General features: G+C 47.6%; 1 protein-coding gene and 2 long non-coding RNA genes across 3 annotated transcripts; 1 reads left to right on the top strand and 2 right to left on the bottom strand.

Moving 5' to 3' along the window:
• Positions 1-634: 634 nt before the first annotated feature.
• On the top strand, positions 635-15,117 carry LOC144383045 (TRPM8 channel-associated factor homolog). Its single transcript, XM_078107473.1, is given in 13 exon segments — positions 635-779; positions 972-1,630; positions 2,495-2,711; positions 3,010-3,301; positions 3,605-3,906; positions 4,022-4,196; positions 4,453-4,547; positions 4,660-4,773; positions 4,775-4,871; positions 12,787-13,023; positions 13,239-13,462; positions 13,608-13,721; positions 14,472-15,117. Coding segments are annotated over 12 exon segments (2,742 nt in total). The 5' UTR covers positions 635-779; positions 972-998; the 3' UTR covers positions 14,715-15,117.
• LOC144410959 (uncharacterized) lies at positions 5,389-5,814 on the bottom strand. The gene is made up of 3 exons (XR_013468485.1): positions 5,712-5,814; positions 5,560-5,635; positions 5,389-5,491 (listed from the first exon to the last, which is right to left on the bottom strand). It is a non-coding gene; the product is annotated as an uncharacterized LOC144410959 (long non-coding RNA).
• Positions 11,947-12,550, bottom strand: LOC144410948 (uncharacterized). The gene is made up of 4 exons (XR_013468484.1): positions 12,427-12,550; positions 12,270-12,341; positions 12,118-12,193; positions 11,947-12,049 (listed from the first exon to the last, which is right to left on the bottom strand). It is a non-coding gene; the product is annotated as an uncharacterized LOC144410948 (long non-coding RNA).
• Positions 15,118-15,400: the final 283 nt, after the last annotated feature.

Here is a 15,400-nt window from a genome sequence, read left to right as displayed (position 1 = left end):
AGAGAAAATAGGCTCGTTTGGAAACTGTACTGTCCTTAAAAGGTTCCGCTCGTGACTTCGACTTTTCCGGGTTTTCGAACGATTAGCATGGTATTCAAATCCTTAATAATTACCAGAGAAAACCACATCCACATGAAAAGTAGATTTTATTTTTGTTTTTTTTTATTAATAAAAATGCCATTTCTTGATTGGGGGGTTTCGTGTTTTGATTGATGCACAGTGGAGTCAAGTTAACCTGCCTGAAGCCTCAGCTGGTCACTGAGGAGCTGGTGCCACAAGACACACCCAAAACCAGAGATACATTTTCTATTGCCGTCTTCCCCTATTATACAGGTCAAATGTTGTAATAAATGGCATATTCTCCACCTGGGTGGAGAATGTTTTATAACTTGTCACTGTGTTAATATAGAAACCCCTTTTTGTTTAGAATTATACATTGGTTTGTTTGACTTAGATGCAACAATTACAGTGTTTAAGATATGTTTGTACCGGCAGTATATTGTGTCCTCCTCTAAACATTGACAAATATTGACTACCCAACAGGTTGAGCAGGTATAACATTCAGGGTGTAGTCACACATTAACGCAATTGATGTTGGAACCTGATTGTCATTTTCCAGCCTGTCCCTGTCCCTCCTCCTTTTGTTGTTGTCCGCGGACTACTCATCGCTCTTCTCACTCTCGTTTCCCTCCTCTCTTCTGTCAGATAGTCTTCCTTGGTGGATTACCTGTGTGGGAAACTGTTTTATAATACAAGCAGTAGGACAACTTGACTTTCAGGTAAAACCCTTAAATACCTGTTGCTTTAATTTGTTGTTTGGTTGTAATGAAAACGGTGTAAACTCTCAGGCTCCTGTGGTGTCAATTTTGAGGAAACTGGAATATTTTTTCTCACTGACAGCGACCAAGTGTTTCAACATTTGTTTAACTGCAATCACCTCAAATCAGCTTTGACTTCACACTCCTCTACAGCGTCTTTGTCCGATCTTCAACCAGACCATGGAAAATACACATGAAGCGGACTATATGTCCCTGATGAGAGGCTTGAGGGAGCTGGACCTCCGTGGCCCCTGTGTTCCCAGTGACCTGGTGCTGACTGGAGACCACGCTTTTCCTCTAGCGATGAACAGCAAAGGCCAGGTCCTGATGGCGGCCTCTCTGTACGGCCGCGGCAGGGTCGTGGTCCTGGGTCATGAGGGCTACCTGACGGCCTTTCCCGCTCTGGTAGAGAACGCTGTGACCTGGCTGAGAGGAGAAGGGTCCGACAACGTGTCCGTGGGGATCCACAAACAGATCAAGGGAGTCGCCGATAACCTCAGTAAATCCAGCTTCCAAGTCTCAGTTGTCGGGGCCTTCAGTGAGAACCGGGAGGTCGGCGTGTACGTGACGGACGCCTACAGCGTCGAAGCAGACGGGAAGGAGCTGGTGGCTTTTCTGAAAGCTGGAGGAGGAGTGCTGATAGCGGGGCAAGCGTGGCACTGGGCTAAAGCGCACCCAAAGGAGAACACGCTGCTCCAGTTTGAAGGGAATAAGGTGTGTGGTGTGGCAGGGATCTACTTCTCCCACCATCCGGGTCAAACAGAGTGCCTGCCCGTCTACCCACAGATCCCGGCCTCCTGGATGGCTATAGTGTGAGTGCACACTTTTGACCTGCAATCCGCTCCACAATTTATGGTCGTAATATTAAACATATGCTAATATCGTTTTATTTTGCCGTAGCTGTTTTTCTAAATAATGGTTAAGTGTTAGGCTGCATAGACCAGGTTAGATCCACGCCATGCTTCTCCTATAGTACTTATACTAATATTAATATACAGTATCCGTCAAAGGTTTGGACACATCTAATTAATCAATTCAATATGAAAGTGGGTCCAAACTTTTGACTTGTACTGCATATATATATTAGTAATATTAATGCATCACATTCGGTTCTTTCTTTTAAACATTTACATTTAACATTTAGATTTACATTTACATTTAACATTTACATTTAAACATTTAGATATAACATTTACATTTAACATTTAGATATAACATTTACATTTAACATTTAGATTTACATTTAACGTTTACATTTAGATTTACATTTAACGTTTAGATTTACATTTAACATTTAGATATAACATTTAACATTTACATTTACATTTAACATTTACATTTACATTTGACATTTATATTTTTTAACAACTTTGTGTTACTGCCTAACATTATCCATGGAAAAGTTATTGCATGAATTTACATGAATTTCTCTCTAAATGTTTGAAAAAGTGACATATGAATATTGTTGGGCTTTTTTGTTCATACTGTATGATAATGCTAAATGTAGCAAAACTGCGCAGGATTTTAGAACGTGCAACGTTTTACAAACGGCGCCCCATAATATTAGGCACCACATTTGATTCCTACTACTTTTGTCTATTTGAGTCTCATAAAGACACAACATAAAAATGAAAATAAACAATGAATGGACTTTCACTTTCCTCTTTCAAATGCAGAATCGGAAAGGATTTTGAGGATGACTTGGAGTTCTTACTGCAGGGGGTTTCAGACTTCGACCTCCAAGGTAATATTACAGCTTCTGAGATTCTGGTTCACGGCCCGCTGGCCTTCCCCATCGGGACCACAGAGGGTGGACAAGCGTTCCTGGCAGGAAGCTACTACGGGCAGGGACGAGTCATTGTGATCACACATGAAGCCCTCCTGGGACGAGAGGTAGAGATCAGACTTGTTTAATGTGGAATGTTTGCATTCGTAAGCCACCAAGCTCAAAACTGAAATGACAACTAACGGTCGCGCTGCTGCAGGTCCCTCCTCTTCTTTGAAAGTCTGTCTTTTCTTGGCATTATGCTGCAAATTTTGTAAATAAGATAAATCAAGTAGGCCACGTGTGTCAGAGTCTTTTTATAATGATTTGTTTTGCAGTTACATATTAACGTGCAGGGGGATGTTTCTAAATAGTTGTGAGTTGTCTGTTGACCTGCCTGTCTTGTGATAACTTCCTTCATCGCAGACAATGGCTCCATTCTGGAAAAATGCTCTTCATTGGCTGGATGAAGGTCGGCAGGGAGTCGTTGGTGTCAAGCCAGGTGTCCCCATCGATGTTCTCAGCAAGTCAGGGTTGCAGTGTGAGAAGACCAACTTCAGGGACGACCTGAGCGTATTTGTGTGTAAAGCGTTCAGCGATGATCTCAAGGAGAAAATCCAAAACTTTGTGGCAGAGGGAGGAGGCCTGCTGGTCGGTGGACACGCCTGGTGGTGGGCACAGTCGCACCCTGGACAAAACGAAGTAACGGATTTCCCAGGTACGAGTCGTACCATAACCCGCTCAGCTCATCCCACGAAACACCTACATAATGCATGCTCAGCAAAAATGACATTGACTCTTATCAGGGACATCCCTTCACGATGCCTTTCACATTTGCAGTCATAAACACATGGTGTACAGGAATAAGTGATGGGATATATTATATGTCAGGTGTTAGAAAAGATAAACCAGAGACCATGAGGCTCAAGATCAATCAGAGAGCTGAGGAATCGCCAGGTCATCTAAGGGCAAAAGTGTTTAGACTTAAAAGTCATATCCGGTTTGCTTGAACGTCTTCCAGGGAACACGATGCTGAACGTGATGGGCTTGAGCATCCTGGGGAAAACTGTCGGTAGAGGTTCACACAAGGCCCCCCAGCCGAGCCAGGCCATCAAAGATTCCTACCACTTCCGCCACCTCCTGCGCCGCTTCGCCAGCCACGTGTCTCACGGCGGGGAGCTCAGCAAGCACGAGGAGGAGAACCTCCAGAGGCTGGGCTCAGACTGCATCACCTACCTGCGCATGAAAGCTCACGACTGCCCCTCCTACAAACAGGTGCTGTCCACCCTCACTGAGATCATGAAGAAGTCAGGGATGCCTCAGGTCAGTGGGCAAAAACACCACGAGAACTTTGTAAGATGGTTCCGATAGAGCAGCGCAAAGCTGACGTCCAGCCAGATGTGTCCCGACAACTTCTTTTGGTAATTTGTCTTTCCAGGCGTCTGACCACTGCCCCGTGAACAGTCCCAAAGACCACCTCCTCCTCAGTGTGGGCACAGAGGTGTACAAGGTTTGCCCAGATCCCGATGCCCTGCTGCCCTACCTCATCAAGGATAACCCCTTGATGCCGGTCGTCTACAACCACAGAGTCAAGATCAACGTCAACACGACAGGTCGGGCCTGAGGACAAACTCGAAAACTGTTTATCAGTAACAACTTACTAGCAGAACTTCATTTTTACCATTGAAATAACTTGTGTGCATGGCTAAATTAAGTATTTTACTGTTGGACGTTTACCCCGCACAAATACTTCCTCATTAAACTCCAACGTTACCATGGTTACACTACTTCTCTTAAGGGGAACATGTCACACTCACCATGAGCAGCATCATCGGCAACCTGTCGGTTGTGTGTATGTGTGTTTTTCAGCAAGACATGAGTTGATCAGTATAGGGGTCTACCTCTCACCCGGTATGAAGACCTACATTGCCATGCCAGCAGAGATTGTCAACAAAGATTGGAAGGTACTCTTCTTCATATTTTGCATACTAGTGGAGGTCCAACTCAAACCCGACACACAGACCTTGCTCTCCTGGTCCAAGAAGGCGACAATCAGTAACACACGTTCTTCCTCAGATCCAGATCGGCTGTCAGACGGACCGCCTGAAGGCCGGAGTATTGAAGAGAGCGCCATGTGTTCACGAGCATTTCCCCGTAACCTCTGAGATGATGCAGGTGTGGAACCTGTGGGGGGGGGCTAATGTACCTGGTGGTTCCACCCAAAACCAAGGTGGAGGGGTTAGAAGTCATCGTGCAGATGGCCGTACCTGCGCCTTACTATAAATCCGGTGAGTCTGTGGTGGGAGACACTGGTATTCGTCTTCGGATGTGTAAATCCTCATGGGGGTGTGGCAATACGCGCGTCCTATGACACTCCAGGAAGAATAATCTCCAGCAACGCCACTTGGGATAGGCCCAAGACCATTCTTATTAAGGCACGCAGAGCCGTTCACCAAATCAGGGGTCAGAGACCATAAGATAATTATAAAAATATAGTTTTATTTGTTTAATACTCTTTTTAAAATGGCAATATGTTCTGCGATAGGGAGTTTGAGGACTATAAAGAAAACAAACAAACAATCAAATCAATAAACCAGCATGCATAATAAAGATGTAAACAAATTCAAATCAAACAATTCAAATCCATAAACCAGCATGCATAATAAAGATGTAAACAAATTCAACTCAAACAAAAAAAAGGAAAAAAAACATGTAATATGTCCAACAGTTCACCCAATAGAGAGCCACATTTGTACTGTTCTTCCGAAAGGTTTTTAGCCGGTATCAAGAACAGTCTCAGTGAGGGGGGGGGAGAGAGCGCGCCGGGGAAGATCGGCCCATTAATTGGTCGCGGCACCAGGATAGCACCACAACAGCATGTCCAAGGCTGCAGCCGGGTCCAGCTATGCTGTGAAACACCGCATTAGAACAAGACCGTACTTAATGTACAGCAAACAGGCAGACACAGCGACTTACCAAATTACAGGTCAAGCTGCCCACAGACCCCGGCGGCAGCACCCACCTCGCGCACACTCACAGACAGCGGCCCACACTATAACAATTAAGACCATTTAGATTTTTATAATAACGCCCAAATGTGTTGAAAAAAAGGGAGGCGTGCATCGTACCGAGACACCGAACACCAGCAGTCCAGGCATTCATCCACCCACGTGGGGACATCCATGACCCAGACAGGGTCACTATATGGAAGGATGCACATTAGTGCCGCATACACGGCGACACAGGAGACTAAAAAGGCACAAAAGATGGAAAAACCCAGCAGGAGAAGACCACAGGACGAGTCCACACACACACCAGAGGCTTAAGTAATATCCCTGCCTCTCCCAATCAATCACAATTAGCCCCAGGTGTGCTGGTCCACACCCCTGTGTGCAGGAAAGAGGGAGGGGAAAACCCTCATCCGGTCACACCTACCCCTCGTTTTTTGTATCGTCGTCCCGACGGTAAAGAAGGCCCCCTAGGTCAAGACCATGGCCGAAAAATGACCGATTGCAGATTCATTGTTGGGTCTGAAGGCCTCCCGACCAGGCCGCCAGCCGTACCCCTAACAGGCTGAGGAAGCCGATGAACATTCGAATGATGCCCGGCAGTGGGACGGGTGGTGCGACGCATAACTTGCCCACTCGTACTAGGCTGCTCCGAGGCCAAGGACAATGGCACTTGCGACTGTGACTGAAAGGACGGAAGCAATAGGCCCTGGTCCGGCCTAGTTGCTGTGGAAGGTACGAGGGGCCCGGGAGCTGGGGCACCTGGTGTAGTGCTGGACACCAATAGCCACAAGTCACTATTTGACGACTCGTCCAGCTGAGCCACACCCAAAGGTGATGGTGCTTGAGTGGGTAAAAGATCAACCTCAACTGGCTGTACCACAGCCTTCAACATGTCGCGATGCACATTCCTTACTTTGTGCAGTGCGTTCACCGGTGCCACTGCATAAACTGCCCCTTCCGATGAAGCACTCACCACCTGATGAACCTCCGAGTTCCACAGATCTCGCAGCTTATGACGGCCCCTGGCACCATGATCCCTCACATACACCAGCTGGCCCACCAGCAGCGGCACCTCTCTCACGTGCTGATCATGCCGCTCCTTCCGACGACTTGCTGCTGTAAGCAGCCGCTCACGAGCACAATCAAAGGCAACCCTCAACTTTTCCTGGTGCTCTGCCACCCATCCTTGCACCTCACCCGGCCTTGGTTCTTCCACACGCCCCAAAAGGAAGTCAATGGGCAGCCTTGGTTGTTGGCCAAACATCAAGTAATAAGGGGACTCCCCCGTACTCTGATGAGGTGTTGTATTATAACAGAAGAGGACATAAGGTAGACAAGATGCCCAATTCCGCTTCTGTGTCAAGGGCAATGTTCGGAGAAGGTTGTGCAGTGTTCGATTGAAGCGCTCACACTGCCCATTTCCTGCCGGATGGTAAGGAGTAGTACGAGATTTAGTTACCCCATACATCAAACAAAGTTGTTGGATCAAAGTGCTTTCAAAACTCCTCCCTTGATCAGAGTGCAAGCGACTTGGCACACCAAACTTATAGAACCACTCTGCCACAAGAACCTGGGCCACAGTAGAGGCAGTCTGGTCACGTGTAGGCACAGCCACCGTGAACTTACTAAAAACATCTGTCATGACCAACACATTTTCAAACCCATTTCGAGAAGGCTCCAACAGTGTAAAATCAATGGCCAGTATTTCATTTGGTCGGGAGGCAAGCAGATGGCCCATAAAACTATGTGGCACCGGTCCAGAGTCCTTAGCGACCTGACACCGCTCACACTCACGCACCCAATTGCGGATGTCAGTAGACATCCCGGGCCAGTAACAACGCTGCCGGACCAACTCTGTGGTCCTTTCAATACCTTGATGGCCATGTTGCTGATGAAGCAGATTCAGGGTTTCCCGCTGGAGAACTGCAGGCAGCAACAGTTGGAGGAATCCCTCCCCCCCATCTGAGCGAAGGACCTGGCGGAACAAGACCCCATCCCGCTCCACCAGGCGCCCCCACTGTGTTAACATCTTCAAAGCTGGTTTAGAAAGATGCCGCCGTTCAACTGCGGTAGGTGGAGATTTTTGTCGCCAGAACACCATAATCTCCTTCAACAAGGGATCATTCTGTTGTAATAACTGGAGATCAGAAGCTGAATGGGCTGGGAGCGCAGAGACCAGGGCTAAAGTGGCTACTACAGGCTGCTCCAACGGTTGGCCAGGCTGAAGGTCAGGCAAGACTTGGCCTCCCGGCAACAACGGGACAGCAGAATCTAAACCCGAAGAATACTGTCTTGAAAGGGCATCAGCATTCCGGTTACTACGACCGGATCTGTACTTTATCTCAAAGTCAAAAACTGCAAGCTGAGCCGCCCACCGATGTTCCGTAGCCCCCAGTTTAGCAGACTGGAGATGGCTTAACGGATTATTATCGGTGTACACCGTGCACTTGTGACCCAACAGGTAGTCTCGAAACTTTTCTGTCATAGCCCACTTAAGAGCCAAGAACTCCAACTTCATGGAGCTGTAAGTCGCCGTATTACGCTCAGTCTGCCGAAGTCCTCTGCTGGCGTAAGCCACTGGTCTCACCCCACTGTCAGTTTCCTGGGAGAGAACAGCGCCCAGGCCACTATAGCTAGCGTCTACCTCTAAAATGAAGGGACGCGAAAAGTCTGCGAATGCCAACACAGGAGCGGAGACAAGCCGATCTTTCAGTCCCTCAAAACTCTGCTCACATTGCGGAGTCCATACAGCATCCAGAGTCTTACTGGCACCCTTCTTGGACCTCTTGCCTGACGTCTCAGCCACCAAGCGATGCAATGGTGCCGCCAGCTGGGCAAACCCCTCGACGAATCGACGATAATAGCTGGCAAACCCCAGAAATGAGCGCAGCTCAGATGTGTTCTGTGGTCGCCTCCACTCAGCCACAGCCTCACACTTCTTGGGGTCAGTAGACACTCCCTGGGATGAGATGACATGACCCAAGTACCCCACTTCTTGTTGGAAAAAGGAGCATTTCTCAAGCCTAGCCTTCAAGCCCTCAGTCTGAAGGCGCCTGAGCACCATCTCAAGACGCTGCAGATGTTGATCTACTGAGGATGAAAACACAATGATGTCATCGAGATAGAGCAAGAGAGACTGACCCTGCTGATCGCCAAACGTCCTCTGCATCAATCGCTGGAAGGTGCCCGGCGCGTTGCACAAGCCGAATGGCATACGATTGAACTCAAAGAGACCGAAGGGGGTACAAAAGGCTGTTTTAGGCTTGTCTTGTTCTGCAACAGGGACCTGATTGTAACCGCTGGCAAGATCGAGAGTTGAAAACCAGCGGGCCCCTGACAGCGCATCGAGACTTTCCTCTATTCGCGGCAAAGGAAATGCATCCTTCCGAGTCTTGCTGTTTAGCAACCGATAGTCCACGCATAAGCGCAGACTTCCGTCCTTTTTCCGCACCAACACAATTGGTGAAGCGTACGGACTACAGCTCTCCCGTATGACCTGGGACTCAAGCAGCTGATTGATATGAGTCTTCACTGCCTCATACTCAGAAGGCGGTAAGCGGCGATATCTCTGCCTGACTGGGATATCATCAAGCAAGGGTATGTCATGGGAAAGGAGATTGGTACAGCCCAAGTCACCTTCATGAGTGGCAAAGACCGAGTCATACTTTTTCAGCAAGGACCGTATTTTTTCCCTATCTGGATCAACAAGCGCAGGCAGAGCCACAGACTCCAACCTATCAGGCACAGAGGAAGGAACAGTTTGAGTGTTAACGGCCACCCAAGTGGTCCTATCCTCAGTCACGCCAGCTGGCAGACTGACAACCTGTGCTGTACTTAGATTGCCCAGACCAGTCCGTGGGTAGAGCAGAACAGCCGTTGTCCCCACATTGACCACGGGGACGTACACCGTGCCCCGGACGACCCTCACCAGGCAAGATGAAACAAGCAGCCCAGCGGGTAGCCCAGTCTCAGGAGGCTCCAGCAGAACCGTCTCACCTGCCAGCTGCTCCGAACAAGTACTGGCAACCAACTTCATGTGGCCTCCTGGTACCCGCACAGCTCCCCTACCTCGAACTCTGACTGTGCCAGTAGCGGAGACGGATTCTTGACCAACTGATTTATGGCACTGCTGTAGTGCCACAACGACCGGACGCGGTGCCTGTGAAACTACAGGTGACTCAAAAAGAGAAGGTCCCAGCGCACCGAAAAGTTCTCTATAGCAACTACGAATAACATTCATCCCCAAGATTCCCGGGGAAGAAGACTCAGCGCCAGGGGGATCCCTCACTACAAGGATTCCACATCGGGGCATGACCTTTCCGCACAACTCTACATCCAATTCTAAATAGCCGATGTAGGGGATCGTCAGGCCATTTGCCGCTCGAAGCTGAAGCCAATTGCAAGACCGAAGGCAATCCTGGCCCCAAGGTGCGAACTGTGCCATGAAGAGAGACTCTGTGATGGTGGACACCATGGACCCAGTGTCCACCAAGCAGGAAACACTCACCCCCCCAATAGAAACATCCATATTTGGGCAGGAGGCAACCAATTCACATGTCGCAACTTCCTGTGAGCCTGAGGGCTCCCCACCTGAGCTGTGGCTCAATAGCTCAGTGGGTGCTAGTTTTCCGGCTGCCAATTGGGCGGAACCTGCCTAATACTGTCTGACTGCTGACCACTGGACCTATCTGGACCCTGGCGGTAAACCCTTTCCCCAGTGCAGTCTCTCGCAAAGTGGCCAGGCAGCTGACACCGCCGACAAATGACAGGGCCAGCATGGGACCTTAATCCCGGTGGGGGCAGAGCCCGGAGTGAAGCTACAGTCTGGGTAAGTTGGTTCAACTGCTCTTGCTGGCGCTTCATCAGATCCATCAGTTCACCTAAAGTGGGTTCTGTTGGAGAGACCCGAGGGCTAGATTGAACACGACCCTGCACACCACACTGAAGACCAAGAGCTGAAGGCAGTGAATAGCTACGACCTCGCACACCACCTGGCAAACCTTCACGTTCCCAGCGCATGGCTTCAGCGCGAAGTTCCATCATAACCATGGTCGGATCACGACGAACAAGTTGTTTAAGCTCACGGCGAAGAGAGCAGTCAAGGACATGTTCGATAAATTGGTCCCGGAGCAGCACATCAGCATTGGGCATACCATCTGGGGCTTGTTGTTTAACACGGCCCATTAAAGACATGAGCGCTAAAGAAAACTCTTGTAACGTTTCACCCTCGAGCTGTCGCCGGGAGAAGAAAACCTGTTGTAGGGCGATGTAGGACTGATCACACTCATAAAGCTTATTCAAGATGGCCAAGATTTTAGCAGGGTCCCTTCGATCAGCACTCGAGCAGAACTTAATTTCTTCCTTTGCCTCTCCTTCCAAGTGATCGAAGATGAAAAGAGCCTGTTCAACAGCAGCTAAGTGTCGAGCACGCATGCACGCCTCCACCTCCTCGACCCATTCAGTTATTCCCAAACCTGTCCTACCGTTAAACATTGGACACCTGCGGTCCCTCGGAATGACCACTAACCGCTCCGTTACAGTGGGGGCAAGGGGTGGGGTCCCGCTGCCGGAAGCCGTCGAACCGGATGCACTGCCCCCGGGGTCTGAAGAAGCAGCGCACTCCCGACGGAGTCGCCCGTTGTCCGCCTGAAGCTGCAACACAAGTTCTTTTAGCTGCTGTACCTCCTCTTCCATGACAGCGGAGGAAGTTGAACCAAAAGCCCCACAGAGATGAGAATTATGGAATGTAAGGTCCCAACACCACTGAAACTGTTCTTGATCACAAACACAACACAATACTTAAACCGTTTGAACAACAAAACAAATTTATATATACATACATCTATGGTCTCTGCCCCTTTAATGTTTTGATTGGTCCTGCCAGCAACGCCACTTGTGGCAATACGCGCGTCCTATGACACTCCAGGAAGAATAATCTCCAGCAACGCCACTTGGGATAGGCCCAAGACCATTCTTATTAAGGCACGCAGAGCCGTTCACCAAATCAGGGGTCAGAGACCATAAGATAATTATAAAAATATAGTTTTATTTGTTTAATACTCTTTTTAAAATGGCAATATGTTCTGCGATAGGGAGTTTGAGGACTATAAAGAAAACAAACAAACAATCAAATCAATAAACCAGCATGCATAATAAAGATGTAAACAAATTCAAATCAAACAATTCAAATCCATAAACCAGCATGCATAATAAAGATGTAAACAAATTCAACTCAAACAAAAAAAAGGAAAAAAAACATGTAATATGTCCAACAGTTCACCCAATAGAGAGCCACATTTGTACTGTTCTTCCGAAAGGTTTTTAGCCGGTATCAAGAACAGTCTCAGTGAGGGGGGGGGAGAGAGCGCGCCGGGGAAGATCGGCCCATTAATTGGTCGCGGCACCAGGATAGCACCACAACAGCATGTCCAAGGCTGCAGCCGGGTCCAGCTATGCTGTGGAACACCGCATTAGAACAAGACCGTACTTAATGTACAGCAAACAGGCAGACACAGCGACTTACCAAATTACAGGTCAAGCTGCCCACAGACCCCGGCGGCAGCACCCACCTCGCGCACACTCACAGACAGCGGCCCACACTATAACAATTAAGACCATTTAGATTTTTATAATAACGCCCAAATGTGTTGAAAAAAAGGGAGGCGTGCATCGTACCGAGACACCGAACACCAGCAGTCCAGGCATTCATCCACCCACGTGGGGACATCCATGACCCAGACAGGGTCACTATATGGAAGGATGCACATTAGTGCCGCATACACGGCGACACAGGAGACTAAAAAGGCACAAAAGATGGAAAAATTTCCCTTACCACACCACAGCAGAATGTTGACCTAGGGCAGCGGCCAAAACATAAAGCGCGCCTCCCGGACCGTCTCCACAGACACCCAGCAGGAGAAGACCACAGGACGAGTCCACACACACCAGAGGCTTAAGTAATATCCCTGCCTCTCCCAATCAATCACAATTAGCCCCAGGTGTGCTGGTCCACACCCCTGTGTGCAGGAAAGAGGGAGGGGAAAACCCTCATCCGGTCACAGGGGGTAAATGGTCGACGTGTGGGGATTATGGTTAACAGTGCTGGGACAAGTGAATTGTATTCAGTTTACCAGGTTTCCATTGAATTGCGTAATTTCTCAGGTTTCTGAACACGCCTGTTTCTTCCTTTCAGGCGTGACCACAGCTGCCGAATGGTCGCTGCTGCGCTCCGCCCCTTCGCCTTGGGCAGAGCTGGAGTTTGAAAACATCATCCTCACGGTGCCATCGGAGGTCGTCCGGAGCCTGGACCGCCCCGATGAGTTGGCGGCCCTTTGGGATGAGATCATGAGGGCCATCGCCGACCTGGCGGCCATACCGCACAAATTTCCTCGCAAGGAACGCTTTGTAGCAGACGTGCAGATTTCCCATGGTTAGTTGTATTTGGCCCTTAAATTGTACGCCAGTTTCTTTTTTTCAGTTTTTTGCTTTATCCTGGTTACAGTCAAAATCACAAGCTTGCATCCACTTGCAGTACGATTTACTGTATATTACTGTAAATGAAACAGTAATACACAGTACTACAATGTTTCTATGCCATAAATAAGCCTCCTTAAAGATCCGTTGCTATGACGCTGTTTTTTCCAGGTTGGATGCATGCTGGTTATCCCGTGATGGCAAACAAGGCCTCAGCAAAAGTGCTAGTCGACGCTGACCACATTAGGACCAAAGGCATGTGGGGGCCTATCCATGAACTGGGGCACAACCAACAGAGAGGCTGCTGGGAGTTTGCACCACACACCACGGAGTGCACGTGCAACCTGTGGTCAGTGTACGTGCATGAAGAGGTGCTGGGCATCAACAGGGAAAAGGTGGAGTCATTGTATATGTATTGTGACATATTTTTATGCCAATAGATGTCACTAAAGACGGCCCCTTTTGTTTGAGAAAAGGGTTTAGCTTTTAATTTGGATGACATCGTTTATCAATCATATGATTTCCCCTTGTTCAACGCAGGCTCATCCAGCTATGACTTTGGAAAATCAGAAAAAACGAGCGGCGGACTACGTGGCGGGGGGCAGGAAACTCGGCAGCTGGTCAATGTGGGTGGCCCTGGGCACGTACATGCAGGTGAGAGATTATTGTACAAAAAACCCCTGAAAAATCTATTTGAAAATGAAAAAAATTATAATAATTAGAAAAAGATAATGATATAAATAAGTGCAGGCAGAAACCTAAAATTCCCTCAGTCCTTTGAGGGAACCAGTGGAATAAAAGGTTGTCACAAAGAATATACAAAAAAATATTCAAATAATTTAAACTATATCTAAAATAAAAATATTTTGGAAAATGATAGCAACTACACAAAAGAAGACATTTTTTGAAGACTAAACTTCAAACAAAAAATTTCAAACAGGAGTCAGTCGACACAATGACACCTCTACAAACATAAAATTCAAAAGATTTTTCAATTCTTGGTTCAAAATCAAAGTTTTAGCCAATTTCCTGTTAAGCCCAGAATTGTGTTTTGGTCCTATCCAAATGCGATCGGTTGGATGTCAAATTTGGTATTGACACGGTCAAAAATGGAAGCAAAGATCCGTCATTACAGAGTCTTATGGTCATAGAGGCTTTTTGTAGAACAAGTAGAGTATGAATCTTCACACCATATGCAAAATATGGGACAGAGTTTAACGCCTCTGTCTTGTTTCAACCTCCGGGTTTGAACCCTGATGAACTCAAGTTAAAGTCTCAATAAAGTCTCGCTAAATCAACTCAGTGAGACTTTAATGCACATTACACATCAAACTAAAAAGTGGGAGGAAAAAATGAAGAGACAACAATGCAGGTTGTCCTCAACCTCTGACTCCTTCTGTGCAGCTCCAGGAAAGGTTTGGCTGGGATGCCTTTAAGAAGGTTTTTGCTGCCTACCACAAGATGACCACCTTTCCTAAGGACAACGAGGGAAAGATGAACCTGTACGCTGAGACCTTCTCCCAGGCTGTGGGGGTGAACCTGTCTGCGTTCTTCAAGGCCTGGGGCTGGCCCATACAAACAGCCACTGAGGAGAAGCTCTCCATGCTGCCTCCATGGAGTGACCACCCCATGGTCCAGTATGACTGAGCTTCAAGCTGCTGCTTATTCAAATTGCAACAAGCTGGGTGGTGGTTTATGGTTGGGAGAGCATTTACATAACTGGGTTTTTTTTTCCTGACGACCAAAGTTATTGCATTCAACATCTAGTGGGCTAGATCTTTTCTTTCTGCTTCGTTCCATACGTCTTAACTGCTCAGCACTAACTCTGTAACCGATGCTGTACACACAAGTTAATATAAATTAGTTATAGGGAGCTATATACAACATTCAGAGGCCCAAACCAACAGCGTGGAAATATAACACCGACCTTACACACATTCGTTAATGCTTCTACTGTTGTACTTATTATTCAGAGTAAAGTCATCCTTTATAAGATCACCTGTTTGCCTTTACTGTCCATTGAAAAGACACTAATAAACATTTGATGCAACCCTCTGCTATTTTTTTGTATTCATTTCGTATTTCAAAGCAGATTTAAAGGCACAGAAATTCTTTTTGATTTTTGTGGACCAACTGAATCTAGAAATAAAACAGACTTGAAAATTAGCAATAAAGTAAGTACATTGTCCACTTTTATATTAACCGCTTTGCATGACTTAAGACCGAGATGAGAGTTCAGATATTTCTCCTGGTCTGCAGCCTCCCGTACTGTAGCTGCCCTGCGGTCACTATGCCAACATTCCGGAACAAACTATTTTTAAATAGCAACTGTT

This window comes from Gasterosteus aculeatus, chromosome 1 (assembly GCF_964276395.1).
Source record: "Gasterosteus aculeatus chromosome 1, fGasAcu3.hap1.1, whole genome shotgun sequence".
NCBI lineage: Eukaryota > Metazoa > Chordata > Actinopteri > Perciformes > Gasterosteidae > Gasterosteus > Gasterosteus aculeatus.
Note: the sequence above shows the minus strand (reverse complement) of the source record. Positions and strands in the feature narration are given on the sequence as shown.